This window comes from Lepidochelys olivacea (assembly GCF_965140295.1).
Source record: "Lepidochelys olivacea isolate rLepOli2 genome assembly, chromosome: 1".
Lineage (NCBI taxonomy): Eukaryota > Metazoa > Chordata > Testudines > Cheloniidae > Lepidochelys > Lepidochelys olivacea.
This window is the reverse complement of record NC_140411.1, coordinates 218220687-218237006: the sequence shown is the minus strand read 5'-3', so window position 1 is coordinate 218237006 and position 16320 is coordinate 218220687. Positions and strand designations below refer to the sequence as shown.

At 52.3% G+C, this 16320-nt stretch overlaps 1 protein-coding gene across 2 annotated transcripts in view; it reads left to right on the top strand.

Moving 5' to 3' along the window:
- Positions 1–14873, top strand: part of LOC311525920 (alpha-2-macroglobulin-like) — a 57869-nt gene extending 42996 nt beyond the window's left edge. For both annotated transcript variants that reach the window (XM_084638413.1, XM_084638414.1), the window contains exons 27-36: positions 282–356; positions 1195–1360; positions 5506–5729; positions 6726–6944; positions 7250–7377; positions 10144–10234; positions 11799–11867; positions 12287–12389; positions 13297–13338; positions 14705–14873. In XM_084638413.1, coding sequence (XP_084494539.1) covers positions 282–356; positions 1195–1360; positions 5506–5729; positions 6726–6944; positions 7250–7377; positions 10144–10234; positions 11799–11867; positions 12287–12389; positions 13297–13338; positions 14705–14730 — 1143 coding nt within the window. In that variant the 3' untranslated portion in view covers positions 14731–14873. The remainder of the gene's footprint in view (positions 1–281; positions 357–1194; positions 1361–5505; positions 5730–6725; positions 6945–7249; positions 7378–10143; positions 10235–11798; positions 11868–12286; positions 12390–13296; positions 13339–14704) is intronic.
- Positions 14874–16320: the final 1447 nt, after the last annotated feature.

Genomic DNA, 16320 nt, shown 5'->3' with positions numbered 1-16320 from the left:
GTACAGGACTCCAGTGACACAGAGAGAGCGTGCAACTCCTCATGGGAACAGCTCAGCCACTGCCGCACATGGGGTTGGGGCAGATGGGATCTACTAAGGGAGGCAAGAGCAGGGGGTACCATACTATACATGGAGCGACCATGGGCAGGGGAAGGGAGAAGAGGAGCAGATACATGGAAGCTACCATAGTGTGGGAAGAACAGGGATGTAGAACACCCCTGGGAAGAGGGGCCAGTGGGCGGGGTTTCAGGGTTAATGTCTCTCTCTGTGGTTCCCTGCAGGGCGGGGTGGACGATGAGGTCACGCTCTCTGCCTACATCACCATCGCACTGCTGGAGATTCCTCTGCCCATCACTGTACGTACCTGTAACCCCTCAAGCCAGACATAGGCTGCCAACTTGGGGGTCCCCAGCTCCAATCTCGAGAGAGAAGCCTTTAAAAAAGGGGGAAATCCAGTCAGAAAAGACTTTAAATTGAGGTCCAAATCTGGGATTGAATTTCCCTGCAGCTTCCCTTCCAGTCCAGGGCACTGATTCTCTCTCATCTCTAATCCTTTTATATGATCTTTATTTAAAAACTTTTGAGTTGGTGTTTGCTTGATCCTCTCTTACAAGCCTACAGGTCTGAGTTTTACAGATATTTAACACTTGAGTAAATAACACTTAACCCCTTGGCACCAGCCAAATGGGTCCCCATTGAGGGCTGATTTCTGTTCTCCTTCAGTTAGGTCTGCTCCACACCCAGAAGTCGCACTGCTAAAAGTTTTATCACCAGCGAGCAACCAAAAAGACTATATTGGTGCAGTGAGTTCACACTGGACCACTTGTGCCAGTGTGTTGTGTTCACCTACTATCAGGCCAGATAGGCAAAAGTGTGGTGCATTGTGGGTAGGCATCCCAGTGTCCTCTGTGCCGCTTTCAGTGGCACTGCCTTGTGGGGAAATTTTGCTGCGTAGCTTTTTCTGTGCTTATGGGAAATGTTCATTCAGCATGTGGGAAAAGGTAGCAAGTAGCAGGAATAGCTGTGGCTGTGGAGAATGTGCTGACTGTGTAAAAGCCAGGCGGGCTTCCCAACATTGGGACCCTTTGGTTCAAAAGAGCTGCCAGACCGTCTCTGCTAAAGGCAATGTTGCACTGTGGGACTGCAGTGGGCGACTTCTCTCCTCCCTCAGCTCATGTCTCTCTCCCCATACAGCACTCTGTGGTCCGTAATGCTCTGTTCTGTCTGGAGACGGCTACAGAGCAGGGAGGAAACCACGTGTACACCAGGGCGCTGCTGGCCTATGCCTTCGCCCTGGCGGGGAAGGAGGAGAACCGCAGGGTACTGCTGGACTCGCTTGACAAGGAAGCTGTGAAAGAGGGTGAGAATTCCTGACAGGCCCTTCTCCTGCATCCCACTGGCCCTACATCCCCCATTTGTATGGTGACCATGTGTTGAGAATCATATACAGGTGATCAGAGGGGAAACCACAGCAGAGGAAAGTTAGGAGGGACCAGGACCAGGTGGGAGAATGTTATTTGACATGAAGAAACAAGATTGAGAGAGAGGCACCCAGGGCCGGCCCCCAACACATTTCTACTCACAGCATGTTGTATCCCTGCCCTTTTAAACTGGGTCATAGGTTGGATATGGAAGGGTGCAACCAATCTATTAGGTAAAATGTCAACATTCCCTTTGCATTTGCCATTTTCCTTGTCCCTGCCTTCCCTCCATTTGCCCCCTTCCTCTACTCCGGAGCTTGTTAGCTTTTCCTCTGTTTGTTTCAGTCTGTTTTCCCCTTTTCTATACCGTGAAATAGCTGGTCTCTCCTTTCTTTTCCTCATGCTCTTTTCCTCCTTCCCCCAAGTCTCCAAATCTTTCTCCTGCCTCCCACACCAAAAGTTCTCACATATTCCCTACTTCCCAGCCCACAAAATCACAGGCATACTGTCCTGCTGCCTTGCACCCCCCAAATCTCTCTCCCCCCACACACACTGCAGCCTGCCCCAGGCACAAAGTAATGCACAAGCACGTGCAAGGTTGCCCCAGGATCCACTCACACACACAGGCTCCTTCTCCCCCACCTGAAAGCCATTCACACATACTTGCAAGCTGCCCACAATCCTAGTGCACATGGGACTTGTCATGCAGGGTCCCAGCACACGCACACTCCAAGTTCCCTTCCCCTCACAACAGACACTTGGGTTCTCTGTCCCCTGCCTTAGCCCCCACAAACACAGAGTCTCCCCCACAATTTTCTCCTCCCCCAGCACCACACTTATAGGCCTTATGCAGGTGAGGAAACTCACTGTGTTAGAAAATGCATTAGCTCATACACTGCTAAAGATGACTCAGTACCTAGTCTACACAGGGTCAGATGGGGTGAAAAACAGCAGCTGGTTGTGGCCAACCCAATCACATTAGCTGCCTGTGGCTCACCTGAGGGCACCCCATAGCTTAAGTTTACAAACAGCAAAGGAATTTACAAGTCCAGCCATCCCTGTCTATGCTAGGTGCCAAGTCATGTTTACCAGTGTGCTGCTTAATGCATTTTCTTTTCTAACACAGAGCATTTCTCCAGGGTAGATGGAGCTTCAGGCCTTGTCTACGCACATGTCTTACTGCTGTATCTGTACTGGTATAGTTAAAGCAGTGTGACTCCCCCAGTGTGGACACAGTTATAGCAGTGTGAAGGTGTTTATACTGATAGAACTGTTTCTGTTGAGATCTATCCTGCTTTGAGCAGGGGGTTGGACTAGACGACCTCCTGAGGTCTCTTCCAACCCTAATTTTCTATGATTCTATCAGTATAAGTGAGCCGTAGCTCATGAAAGCTTATGCTCAAATAAATTGGTTAGTCTCTAAGGTGCCACAAGTACTCCTTTTCTTTTATCAGTATAAGTGTAACCCTTCTGCCCATCAGACTTGGCAGCAACAAGGGCCAGGTTCAATATCTAGAGGTTCCTTTTCAATAACACAGTGCAAAACTGGCTCGAGCCCCCACCCAGTGACCTGGGACAATTACATACCACCCCCCCGGGCTCCTCTAAGAGGCAATACTTCCCCTCTCGCAAGCACAGAGTCTGAGTGTAGCAAAAGCCTTTTAATAAAGGAGGGATACAATGCGGCATGAAACAGGATTCATAACAAACCATGAGCAAAAGACCCACCCCCAGGTAAGTTTTGGTAGTGTCCTTTTGGCAACCCAAAAGTCACCCCACTCACAGTTTCTGTCCTTAGTCACTGCAGCCCCCAGAGTTCAGAAGTTCATCTGCAGAGTTTACCTCCCAGCCTGGGTGGAAGGGAGGATAGGTATGGAGGAACCTTACATGCTCTGCTGCTTGGTTGATGGCCAATTGCCACACCTCTGTGGGGTTCTGTTGCAGTCTTCACAACCAGCCATCTGCTGACCAATATGTCTTTAGGCCCCCTTACATAACACAGCTCTCAGTGATTTTACTGTTGGTAGAGGATCCTCAGTGCTGGTGTACTCAGAACCAATAGCCCAAAGTAAGTCTAATGCTTAGACCTAGGTGTCATCAATTGCAGTATGTAACAAAACTCCTAATAGAGTCAAAATTAGCTCTGTTATTACACAGTGGAGAGAAGAATGATCAAAATGGTCTTTGGGGCCCTTAAACAGAGCCTACACTGCCAGGCACAAATTTGTCCCCAATCTCTATCCATGTACTGGGCTTTGGAACCCATGTCCCTTGCCTAGCAAGTGCTCCTTAGTGGAGGGCTCATCCCTCCATCCTAAAATGCCAAGTACAGTTCTACTGTCCTTGATTTACATAACCAGGATAACAACACTTTATTATTTCTGCCCCAATTACAAAGAGACTGGGGACCCCACAGCAGCCAAAGTGACCATTTGGGCAAGCAGTCCATCATGCTAGGCGGGGTGGGTGTGCCCATGCAAATGAGATCAGCCCCTGAAGTCGTTTTCCACAGCTCACCACCAGATGTCAGGGTAGAGCTCATTCTGACTCTGCTTACAAAAGGAACCTTTATGCTGGTATAACCGTGCCCAGACTAGAGGTACTAGTAGAAAAGTCACAGCCCTAGCCAAAATAGTTGTCATGGCACAGAATCTGGCCAGGTCTTAGAGGCGTCTTCTCTCCCTTCCACCCTCCTTGAATGTCTCTCCCTCCCTTTCCTGCCCTCCTCCCTAGGATCTCTCATCCAAGGTTTTTCTTTCCTTCTCCCCTGGTTTCTCCTTCCCTCTCCCTCTCCCCACTCCTTTGGGTCCAGGCTGTCTCTACCCTCCTCTCCCCCTTTGCCTCAGGAGGATTCCAGTTCCGCTCCCCCCCCCCCCGCCACCGGACTGTTGCCCATTTTGAGGAGGGAGTCTGTTGCAGGGGGAGGAAGCATCTCAGTGGCATCTAGCTTCCTCCACCCCCCGCAGGCTCTGCTGTCTACAGTAGCCCAGGAGCGGGCCAGCACCGAGAGCAGCTCAGGGGGCAGTAGGTGAGGCAGAGGATGGTTTGGTCCAAGGGGCATTACGTGGTGAGAAGCATCAAGGGGCACATTTTAGGATACTAGCAGATGCCTTACAGCTCCCCAGACAGAGGGGGCATCACCAGGGCACAGCGAGTTGGGGCTGAGTCCCCTTTCCCTAGGGCTAGTTCCTGGGGGACGGTTTGATGGTGGCTTTTTTTAAAAAAAAGGCGCTGAAATATTCATGTAAAGACAAAGGAAACTTTTAAAAAACATGAGTTGGGGCCAGGGCTGCCGGTGCCTGACTTTGCAGTGACACAGGTGTATCTGGGGGGTCCCCCGACACCTCAGTGCTGTGAGTGAGCATATCCTGAACCCCTGAATAAATGGTACCATTCCCACTGAGCAATAGCATAGCTCTGCCGGTGTCTTCGCTGGCTCCGCTCCACTCCTCACTCCAAGCGCTGCTCCTCGCTCTGGACACTCGTTCCATGGGAGCGATGGCCCCTGGTCCGCACAGAGTGACATCTGCTCCCTACAGCAAGAGACAAACGAAGAGGAGAAGCCTGATGTTTGGACTGATCAAATGAAAAAAATGCATCATTCCGGGGGGGCCCAAAAAAGGGTCCTGGTGTCCCAGGAAATCCCAGGAAGAACTGGGACTGTGCTGGTAAGAGAAGGATTTATGGGCTCTTCACGCCGCTGGAGTGGTGTGTGACCGTCACTGCTGTAACCCTTTGGCCTTGAGCGCCTGGGGCCACTTAGTGACCTCACATTTTTTGGATCAAAAAGCCCAATAAAGGCTGCTACTGTCCATTCCTGGGATGTCCCTTTATAAGATAAAGGGGATGTAGGCACAGAGGTGGCAGCCTGATTAGTTGCTGAGTGTTCATACCACAAGATTTGTATAAATGCACTAGACCAGCAAGTGAGGGACTATTTAATCCTTTCACGTCTCATACCAATATGCCAGACTAGCACGGGGGGCTCTGTTCTCCCACCCGCAGCAGCAGCAGGTCAATAACCCCCTTAGAAATGGCATGTACTAAGCATCTGTATTTCCTTCTCTCCCTTCTCCCATTGCAGATGGCTCCATTCACTGGCAGAGGCCCGGGAAGGAGCCGGAGGTAGATCTCCCCTTCTATCACCCCCGTGCTCCTTCTGCCGAGGTGGAGATGACGTCCTATGTGCTCCTCGCTTACCTCACCACGCGGCCGGCACCATCCCAAGGAGATGTGTCATTAGCAGCTCAAATTGTAAAGTGGATCAGCAAACAGCAGAATCCCAATGGGGGCTTCTCCTCCACACAGGTGAGCTGTTCCCATCCCCAGTCTGAGACACCCAGGGCAGGAGGGAGAGGCAGACAGGAGAGGGCAGGAGACAGATAAGCTACCCGGGAGACGTGGGAGGCTGCCCTGAGGAGCGGGCAGTCCCCTCACTGTACAGTTTAGATCATGGGTTAGGCACAGCATGGAGCATAGTTACTTCCGATCCCCACAGGTTCCGGCAGGCTAATGATGCTGGAGACTGGACAAATGATGCTCCTGTGTACGGAAAGCAGAAGATTCGCCCTGAGCACCTACGCGTGCAGTGCCATCCCCAGCACTGACCCCATCCAGCCAGGTCAATTCAGCTTGAGAGCTGAGGCCTCTCCAGAGAAGCAGTAGCAGCCAGTCACTTCCGGACACACCCGGGGGGAAGCACCATCCTGAGTGACAACCAAACAGGAGGCGCCACCTCCTGCTTTCAGCAGGTGCAGGCCATGCTGGTGCTTGGAGGCTGGGACCTCTCGGAGTGACCTCTCTGACCAGTCATTGGCTCCATGTTCCACCATTTCCCTGGTTGGCTTGATACCCACAGGGCTTTCTCATACTCCATTACTGAGCCTCCTGGCTGCCTCGCCATGGTCCTCTCTGAGCCATTTCACTTGGTCTGTCTGTCGTGAGCTGCCCCTTCAGGCAGGGTGTCTTCAGGGGAGAGTGGGTGATATCTTCCCCCAGCTCCTTTCAGTGGAGTATCAGAGATACCAGATCCCCAAGGTTCCCAGGTTAGACACCTGGCTGCTTTCAATGGGAGATAGGTGCCTAAATACCTTGGAGGATCTGAGCCCAAGGGAATAGGGAGCATGGCACGTGCTGGTGATGGGGAGAGAATGGGTGGAAATGGGAAAAGCCGACCTTTCTGTCTCCCTTCTCCACCTGAGCAGGGCATTAGTGTGTTGGAGGAGCTGGCGGGATGGGACTCCAGGCCCATGGAAACGGCTAACTTATCCCCTTGGGTGCCTGGGCCCATCTCTTGTCTGGCAGGACACAGTGGTGGCGCTCCAGGCCCTGTCCCTATACGGAGCGTCTACCTATGCCAAGAGCGGAGGAGCGTCCACAGTGACCCTGCAGTCCACAGGGAATTTCCAGGCCCAGTTCCAGGTGGATCACACGAACCGTCTGCTGCTCCAGCGTATGGCACTGCCAGAGGTGCCAGGGGACTACAGCACAGTGGTGACAGGAGAAGGATGTGTTTATGTGCAGGTGAGGGCCTTGGGGCAGAGAGAGAGGGAGACGCTGCTGCTGCGGGGATCCTGTCTCATTCCCATGGAGATGGCATGGTGCGTGGGCTGGGGAGGGAGGGAGGGAAGGAAAAGAGAGGAAGAGATGGGGGAGAGGAGGAGGAAATAGGAAAGAGGTGTGAGGAGGAGAGAGAGTTGAGAGAGAGAGTTGGGGAATGGGGAGAGAGAGAGAAAAGAGATAAAGAAAAGAATGAAACTGAGCAGAGGGAAGGAGACAGAGGAAATGGACAGATGGACAGACACAGAGAACTGTGTATTCTCTTCCAGACCAGCCTGAGGTACAATGTGCTCCCCAAGCCGGGTGAGGCACCATTCGCGCTGGAGGTGCACACGGTCCCTGAGACGTGTGACAGCATCAAGGCTCACAGGACCTTTGACATCACCATAAACATCAGGTAACTCCCCCTCGCAGTGCCAGGCCTTCCTGAGCAGCCTTAGGGCTGGGGACAAGTCACTCCAAGAGCTCCCAAAGGGGAGGGGAAACCCCAGAAAAGTAGATACAAATCAATATTTTTCCAAAAATGGATTTTTACATTAAATCATGGTATTTTCTTAATTGCAATTGCTCTTTTCAATGTCAATCAGATTTTGTACTTCTGTATTGCCAGCTCTCCCCCCGTAAATTGTTACAGTGATTGTTTTGTGCTTGTTACTCTAAGAGTATGTCTACACTACGAAATTAGGTCGAATTTATAGAAGTCGATTTTTTAGAAATCGGTTTTATATGTTCGAGTGTGTGTCTCCACAGAAAATGCTCTAAGTGCATTAACTCGGCGGAGTGCTTCCACAGTACCGAGGCTAGAGTCGACTTCCGGAGTGTTGCACTGTGGGTAGCTATCCCACAGTTCCCGCAGTCTCCGCTGCCCATTGGAATTCTGGGTTGAGATCCCAATGCCTGATGAGGCTAAAACATTGTCGCGGGTGGTTCTGGGTACATATCGTCAGGCCCCCGTTCCCTCCCTCCCTCCGTGAAAGCAAGGGCAGACAATCGTTTCGCGCCTTTTTTCCTGAGTTACCTGTGCAGACGCCATGCCACGGCAAGCATGGAGCCCGCTCAGCTCACTGTCACCATATGTCTCCTACATGCTGGCAGACGTGGTACTGCATTGCTACACAGCAGCAGCAACCCATTGCCTCGTGGCAGCAGACAGTGCAATAGGACTGGTAGCCGTCATCGTCATGTCCGAGGTGCTCCTGGTTGCCTGTGTGAGGTCGATCAGGAGCGCCTGGGCAGACACGGGCGCAGGGACTAAATTTGGAGTGACTTGATCAAGTCATTCTCTTTAGTCCTGCAGTCAGTCCTATTGAACTATCTTATGGTGAGCAGGTAGGTGATACGGATTGCTAGCAGTCCTATTGCATCATCTTCTGCCCGGCAGGCAAGAGATGAGGATGGCTTGCAGTCCTATTGTACCATCTTCTGCCGAGCAGCCATGAGATGTGGATGGCATGCAGTCCTTCTGCACCGTCTGCTGCCAGCCAAAGCTGTAAAAGATAGATGGAGTGGATCAAAACAAGAAATAGACCAGATTTGTTTTGTACTCATTTGCAAACCCCCCGCCCCCCGTCTAGGGGACTCATTCCTCTAGGTCACACTGCAGTCACTCACAGAGAAACTGCAGCGAGGTAAATCTAGCCATGTTATCAATCAGAGGCCAGACTAACCTCCTTGTTCCAATAAGAACAATAACTTAGGTGCACCATTTCTTATTGGAACCCTCCGTGAAGTCTTGCCTGAAATACTGCTTGATGTAAAGCCACCCCCTTTGTTGATTTTAGCTCCCTGTAAGCCAACCCTGTAAGCCGTGTCGTCAGTCGCCCCTCCCTGCGTCAGAGCTACGGCAAACAATCGTGCATCTGAGTTGAGAGTGCTGTCCAGAGCAGTCACAATGGAGCACTCTGGGATAGCTCCCGGAGGCCAATACCGTCGAATTGTGTCCACAGTACCCCATATTCGACCCAGCAAGGCCGATTTAAGCGCTAATCCACTTGTCAGGGGTGGAGTAAGGAAATCGATTTTAAGAGCCCTTTAAGTCGAGAAAAAAAGGGCTTCATCGAGTGGACGGGTGCAGGTTTACATTGATTTAACGCTGCTAAATTCGACCTAAAGTCCTAGTGTAGACCAGGGCTAAGAACTTCAGTAACATCCTTAGTGTGAGAGAAACACAAACTCAGACACAAAACTGCCCAGCCAGTAGCCCTTTCTGTATCTGCAACCACCACTACCCTCCCATTGAGTGAACTGCCCTCAGTCACAGGAGCCGAATGCTTTGACCTGGCCATTCTTCTTCAGCGGGATTTGCAGTCTGAGTTCAATCAGACTTGTGCTCCTAAATCACTTTGGTGCTTTTACAAAGCCCACCCTTAGATGCCAAAATATGGGCTTAGGAGTGTATATAAAGAAGCTCACGGTTGCTTTGTATTGAAATAACTTCCCAGGGCTAACACTAAACCAGTTTGGATCTGAAGTGACAGAAATTCTATCCCAATAAAACCAATGTTTTTAATAATAATAATAATTAATACAGTTTTAGCCCCTGATGCTGCAAACATTTCTGCACATGCTCCAGTTTCCTCACCTGTGCCTCTGTTCATGTGACTGGAAGTAGGTACCTGCTAAAAAGTTTGTAGGAACAGCACCTTCACTTCCAATATTTTGGTTTTTGTGTGCAGAATTTTTGTAAAATTCAAATAGGATCCCCTAGCAGTAGCAGCATTTAGAAACACCAGCTTTATAAGTTAGTTCAGCACACACTGTAATCTAAAGTTTTAATTGCGCGAACCTTTACACTGATTTTTCAAAACCTGACTCACTTATAAATCAATTATATTTTTAAAAAATCAAGTTATTTAAATTGCTCCCTCTTCCTGCCCCCACCAATGATGGGCATATTTTAACTAAACCCCTTATTGGATGGGAAGCCTTGTGCTTGAGGGACTTTCAGCAAACTTACATGCTCCAGGGCAGAACTGAGGGACATTGGCAGAGCTGTGTGGGGAAACCAGGACTGGAATAGCAGGGGGCTGCAGGGCAGCGATGAAAGGTAGTGGCAGGACAGGGGGCCAGTGGGGGTGTGAGGTGCTGCAGCTCAGGGTTGAGGTGCATCAGCTCTGTGCTGAGATGTATTAAACTTTGTTTCATTTCCCGCTTGGTCTCCCAGATACACAGGGAAACGCCCTGTCTCCAACATGGTCATCGTTGACGTTAAGATGCTCTCAGGATTCATCCCTGTGAAGACATCAGTGAGGAAGGTAACGGCCCATTCTGTGTATGGGCCACAGCCAAGGGTATCTGCCCCACACCCAAGTGGAATCCAGCTCCCCACAACCCCAACCAGTGGGCATCCAGGGCACTTTGCCTCCAACCCCACTTGAGGGGTATCTGGCCCCAGGTCAACTCCAAACCCCAACCCCTCATTTGCAGCCTGGCCACTCCCTAGTCCCTTCTCCAGCATCAGGCTCCCTCCCCCCCTGGGCCCTTGTCTCCGTCTCTCTGACCCCATCTCTTCTTTCTGACCCTCCCCTGATCCCCCACTCCTTCCCCATCCTGTCCCATCCCCCTGAGCTCCCACTCAGTGATTCCCTGGTAAACTGTTACGCACAGGGGGAGCAGGCTCGGCTGGAGGCACCTCACAGTCTCCCCTGGAGGGGGCAGCGTTCCTGTAAGGGGAAGTCGGGCTGGGCTTGCAGGGTGCTTGGGGGAGAGAGTGAGGAGCCTCCATCTCCCTGTGCCCCTCTCTGCTCCCCCAATTCTAACACCCCCCCCCACACACACACACTGAAACTCCTGAGCCCACCCCAGGCCCTACATCTCCTCAGGGAGATCCAGATGGTGGGAGGTGCCCCTTCAGGGGCCCTGAGGTGAGATCTCACCATCTTAATGAAGCCTGTGAGAACAGGGAAGGCAGTGCTCACAGCCACAACCCTCCACTCTGGGGACAGGTCAGACACTGAGCTGATGCTGCACTTGATAGAGACTCAGGGTGACTTAGGGTTGCCAGATATTTCAAAATGACAAGCCCAAATGAGTCTCAAAACAAGCTCCAAATGCACCACTCCTTGAACAACCAACCATAAGCACTGAGGATGTATTTCTCCTACCTTCCCCCATATAACATCCCCACACACACACACACTGCGACACCCTCCACACTCTTAGCCAAACCGGATGATCCCCGGTGGCAGGTAGCCCAGTCGGGACCTGCCCACCATGGGGCTGACTCATTAGAAGAGCCATGCACCCACCCATGGGGATGGACTGCCTGGTCAGGACATTGGCCCCAGGTCCAGCCATACAGCTGCCAGCACCTCTAAGCAAGAACCTCCTAACACAACCCCCTGTGCCCAGTCATTGTAGGAGGACTCTGGCATGGATAAGGGTGACTCCAAGTGCCAGTGAGGCACGGAGGGAGCCTAGTTTTTGCTGGCTGGGGTCCTGAGTCTTACCTGGAATATCAGAGTTCTGGGAGTCCAGGCTACTGCTCCTCTAAGTCCTCTCTGTCTGCTGAGCTGTCTCCCAATCCATCCTGGCTTTCTGCCATGGTCACAGTCTTCTTGCTGCCACTGGCCAGCCGCGGACAGGGTGCCACATGGTGGGCAGCATGGTGGATGGTGGCAGCATGGTCCCTGGGTCAGGTTTTGGAAATCAGATGCTCTCAATCTGAGGCACTTTACACCTCAGTCCACTAGGTGGGTAGGGCCACACGAGAGACTCCACTCATTCCTTTAATGCACCAGCATCCCATTCCTTAGGGCTCTGGGGTAGTTTGAAGAGGGGCCCAGTAACATCCTGCTTCTCTCCCTTGGCTGCTGGCAGCTGGAAGGACATCACCACATCCACCGCACAGAACTGAGCACCAACCACGTGCTGCTCTACATGGAGCAGGTAAGCGGCCACATGGGGCCAGGATGAGCCAAGGAGAGAGTCACCCGCAACATACCCGCGATAGAGGCACTGAATGGAGGAAATCTCCCAGGCCAGGGCAAGGAAAGACAAACCCATGTATCCCCCGCTAGCTGCTGCTGCTCCTCAGTATTTCCCTTCAGCACTTTCTGCTCCCGCAACATACAGAGCCTACGGGTACCAGGGAGAGCGGCACGTACCCGGGGGTTGTGGGGCAGGGCTTCTCCCTCCTCCCCCAGGGCCTGATCCCTGCCAGGCCCTGCAGCCAAGGGGGGCAGATGCTGGACCTGCAAGATCATGGTGGGGGAGCAATGGGGGTACATGGGAGAGATGGGGAAGGAGTGGGTGAGGTGGCTCAGAGCATCCTCCTGAGTCTTGTCTGTTTCCCCCCCACACCCCAGGTGAACAATGTGACTCAGAGTTTCTCCTTCATGGTGGAGCAGGACTTCCCCGTGCATAGCCTGAAGCCGGCGCTGGTGAAAGTCTATGATTACTACGAGACGGGTGTGTGTGGGGGCAGGGACGGGGGGACGTTAGCCACCATGGGCCTGTCATAGGGAGGGGAGAGGCCACAGTCACAGCCACAGGGGGACCCGCTGGGCTCAGGGTTGTGTTTGGCCTCGTTCTCTTGATGATCCACCTCCCCACCCCTGGGCTGCCTCCTGAGGTTGGGGACAGGCCTGGGGCTGAGCTGAGAACCTCACGCCAGTGGTGCCTGCTCAGCGACTGCCCGGGCAGGTTCAAGGGCAAACCCCATTTCCTTCTCCTTCTGCTTCCAACCCGAATGGCCCTGCCGCCACCATCCCTGACACTGGTTTGCCCCACGCAGACAGCGTCCCCCTCTCATCTCTGGACACAACAGGCCCATCTCAGCAGCGTCTCCCCTCTCCCAGATGAGAATGTGGGGCACACAGGGATTATGGGCGAGGGATCATATTCCACTGGCCTCATGCTCGCACCACGAGCCCAGACCCCTCCCGCACTGTAGAGGGAAGGTGCCAACCCATGGATCTGGGAGGGTCTTGGGTTCAGATCCTGACCTGAGATCCCAGCTGACCTGGGGGAGGCACATTCGCTCCTCCGCTCCCAGCTAGGACATTGGGTGACAAAACCGCCGGGGTGCCATTGGGCTCTGGTCGTGAGTCAGGCGAGGTGCAAACGGACATAGGGCACCTGGCACAGACCCTCTGGAGATGCCTGTTGCGCTGTAGCCTTGGGGTAACCGTTGCCTTCCTCCCATGGAGCCCAGCTGAGGTTCCCCCAGTGCCCCTGGAGAGGGGGCTCCCTCCCCTCCTCCCTGAGATCTCTGGTGCAGTACCAGCTCTCTGCAGAGGGCCTGGTGGAAGTGTGAGGAGTCCTGGTTGGGTCTCACACAGCCCTGATCACATCTCCCTTCCCTTGTGCCTTCCAGATGAATTTGCCATCGCCGAGTACAGTGCCCCCTGCAGCAAAGGTAGCGTATGAAGAGCCATTTCCTCCCCTCGTCCTGCTCACAGCACCCCCAGATCTACTCCCCACTGTGAGAGCTCAGCTCCAGGCAGTGCATCCCCCGTGCACTTGGAGCTGGTGGCTTTTTTCCCCTGCACAGGGGTTTGTTGCCTGCACTGATGGCATCTTTGCTTATTCCGGGGGATAGGTGCTCCATTCACCCTGCAGCCTCTGCCTCGTGAGCCCTATGGAAATTGGGCCATTGCAATGGTTTGTGAGAGGCTCTTCCTGGGGCAGGGCGAGGGCTCCAGCCCAATCAGAGCCAACAAGTCCCTGCCATCTCACTGGGTAGCTTGTTTCTGTGAAGCTTTCAGAGATGGGCTGTCTGGGCTCGGATCAAATAAGAACTTTAGGCCTCTCAGCCTGTCCTGTAAGCTCAGATTCTTTACCCCTCTCCCCAGCAGTTGGGTCTGAGCTTCCTGCTTCGGGCTAGGATCAGAGGAGCCAAAATATCTGTGACAGGGAGGATCAGAGAGTGAATGAAAGAACCAAAGCACAGGAAAGCCAGGCAGACAGAGGAAGGGAGGGTCTCCCAGCAGCAGGACTCAGCAGAAGCCTCCTTCTCCCAGCCCTTGTTCTGCAGGACTGAGAGGCCCAGGGAAGGATCTCAGCATCCAAGGGCTTCTCTGGACTTCATGCCCCTGGTGCTGATCCACAGGCAGGTGCTCAGTCCCAATGCAGGGAGCTCCCTTCCCTCCCGTGGGCACTGATGGCTCTGGTGTAAATGGATTAACTCCATTCTGGGCCGGGTCCCATAGGAACAAAGGGGCAGGGAGAGGACGTGCTCCCCAGATCAGCACCTCGCTGCTGTTCCCTCTAAGCTGTGCGTGTGCACACACAGATCCTAAACCCCGCGCACATGGCAAAACACTGTGCGCACAAATTTGCACAGAAGAAATTTTTTGTGCACACGGCCTGTCAAAAATTAGAGGGAACATTGCACCTCGCTCCTAAAGCAAATGTCCGAGCTGAGCCTATGCATCCTGTGGCCCCAGGTCCATCCCTGCTCTGCAGTGTCAGACACGGCAGAGATGGTTCCAGGCAGACCCTAGCCTGACACAGCCTGCGCTGGATCCTGTGCTGCAACTCCCCAGCGCTATGAGACGCTCCATATGGAGGCAGATGAGGCGAGGCAAGGCCCTGTCCCTGGGAGGGAGAGATCAGGGCCACGGAATCTCCTGCCTGGGGCCCTGGCAGGGCTCTGCTTCCTGCGGCAGAGCAGTTGTGCCCAGCCCTGGATGTGTGTTGCTGGCTCTGTGCCCAAGCCCAGGGGAGGCCTAGCCAGTCTCTTCTCTAAACCCCTCCTGTTCCCGCTCCTTTCCCCCTCACAGTGGGAGCCGAGCAGAGCAATGTGTGAGGGATGGAGTCGTGTTCTGAGCCTCCTACGTCCCACCCGCTTAGCCTCTGCGCAGGCTGAGGTGGTTGGAGGGAGCGACAGAGAGAAAACAGCCGCAACAAGAGGGAAACAAACATTACAAATAAATGAATTCACCACCCTGACCAATGGCTCCTGGCCTCTCTGTTCCCAACCCCCTTATCCCTGCTCAGCCCCAGGACTTCTCAGGCCAACATGTGTCCCATCCAGCTAGGGCTCTGCCCTGCACAGCCAGCCAGGGGGAAAGGGTCTGTGGGAAAAGATCTGCTAAGCACCATTGTGTCCAGTAGCCCTCACCTTTTCCAGTTAGCGACTAGTGTGGGATTGTTCCTTACTTGTAAACATGAACTGTGGGACTGTAGATACTCTCTGCCCACTACGGGATGGAAACAGAAATACTCAGCTGTGTGCCAGGGCCTGATACGGCTAACATGTAACGGGGTCTCCTTTGGATGAAGTGGTCGAGGCCTGGGGGTTTGGAACACCAGCCTGTAAGTTGCATCCCTGCTGCTCCCATGAAGTGCAGCCGGCCACAGCATGTAGCATTGTGACAAGTGGTTTGTCCTAGAATTGAAGGGCATGTTCCAGGGATTTATATAATACTAGTTGTAAGTGCCTCAGCTAATGGGACTTCTGACCCCCTTCCCTTTGGGAAACTACTCCACAGTCTGGGAGCCCCTTCACAGAAAAAGTTTCCTGAAATGCTCCCCTTTTCTTGGTTTCAGCCCATTTACACCTAATTTTATCTGTTCAAGTCCCCTAAATAATGTCCCCTCTTTTTTTGGTATTTACCGTTTTAAATGCATGTAGTGAATTATTGTGCCTTCTAGTTATTCATTATTTATCCAAACTATGCATATTTAATTCTTTCAAAGTCTCTTTGTAAATTGCTTTATTCGGCCCTCTCTCAGCATGTTTGTCCTAGGAGTGTTCTCTCTGAACAAAGAAAACCCTGCATCCGATTCTCTGGCTTTTCACCTTATTTCACGTGTCCTTGACTAGGTCTACTCCCCTCGCGCTGTAGTTATACTGACCTAACCTGCAGTGTAGACAGCTCTATGTTGACAAGGGAGCTTCTCCTGTTGACATAGCTAATGCCTCTTGGGGAGGTGGATTAACCACATGACAGGAGAAGTTCTCTCTTTGGCATAGTAGTGTCTTTACTGAAGTGCTACATTTGCACTGCTGCAGTGCTTTACATGAAGATAAGTGCTTTGTCTCCTGCTGTGATTCCCCATTATCACTCACTAACGGTCCCATCTGCACTTTGCTTTTAAAAAGACCTTGTCTATAAAATGAACTGGGTTTAAATGAGAGCTGAGAGAAAATGAGATGAACATTAGAAATAACATTTTTTGCAGAATAAAAAGTTGCAAAAAAACAATTGATTCAGAAATGACAAAATATTTTGTTTCAGTCTTTTCTAGTGAAATGGAATGTTTCCATATTCTCAAAACAACACATTTTGTGCTTGGTTGTTGAACTGAATCTAAATGTCTAGCTTTGAATCAGTCCCCCTTTGAACTACATCTGCGTAAGGTGCATGGTGCCTCAAGAGATGCAATTTGGGTT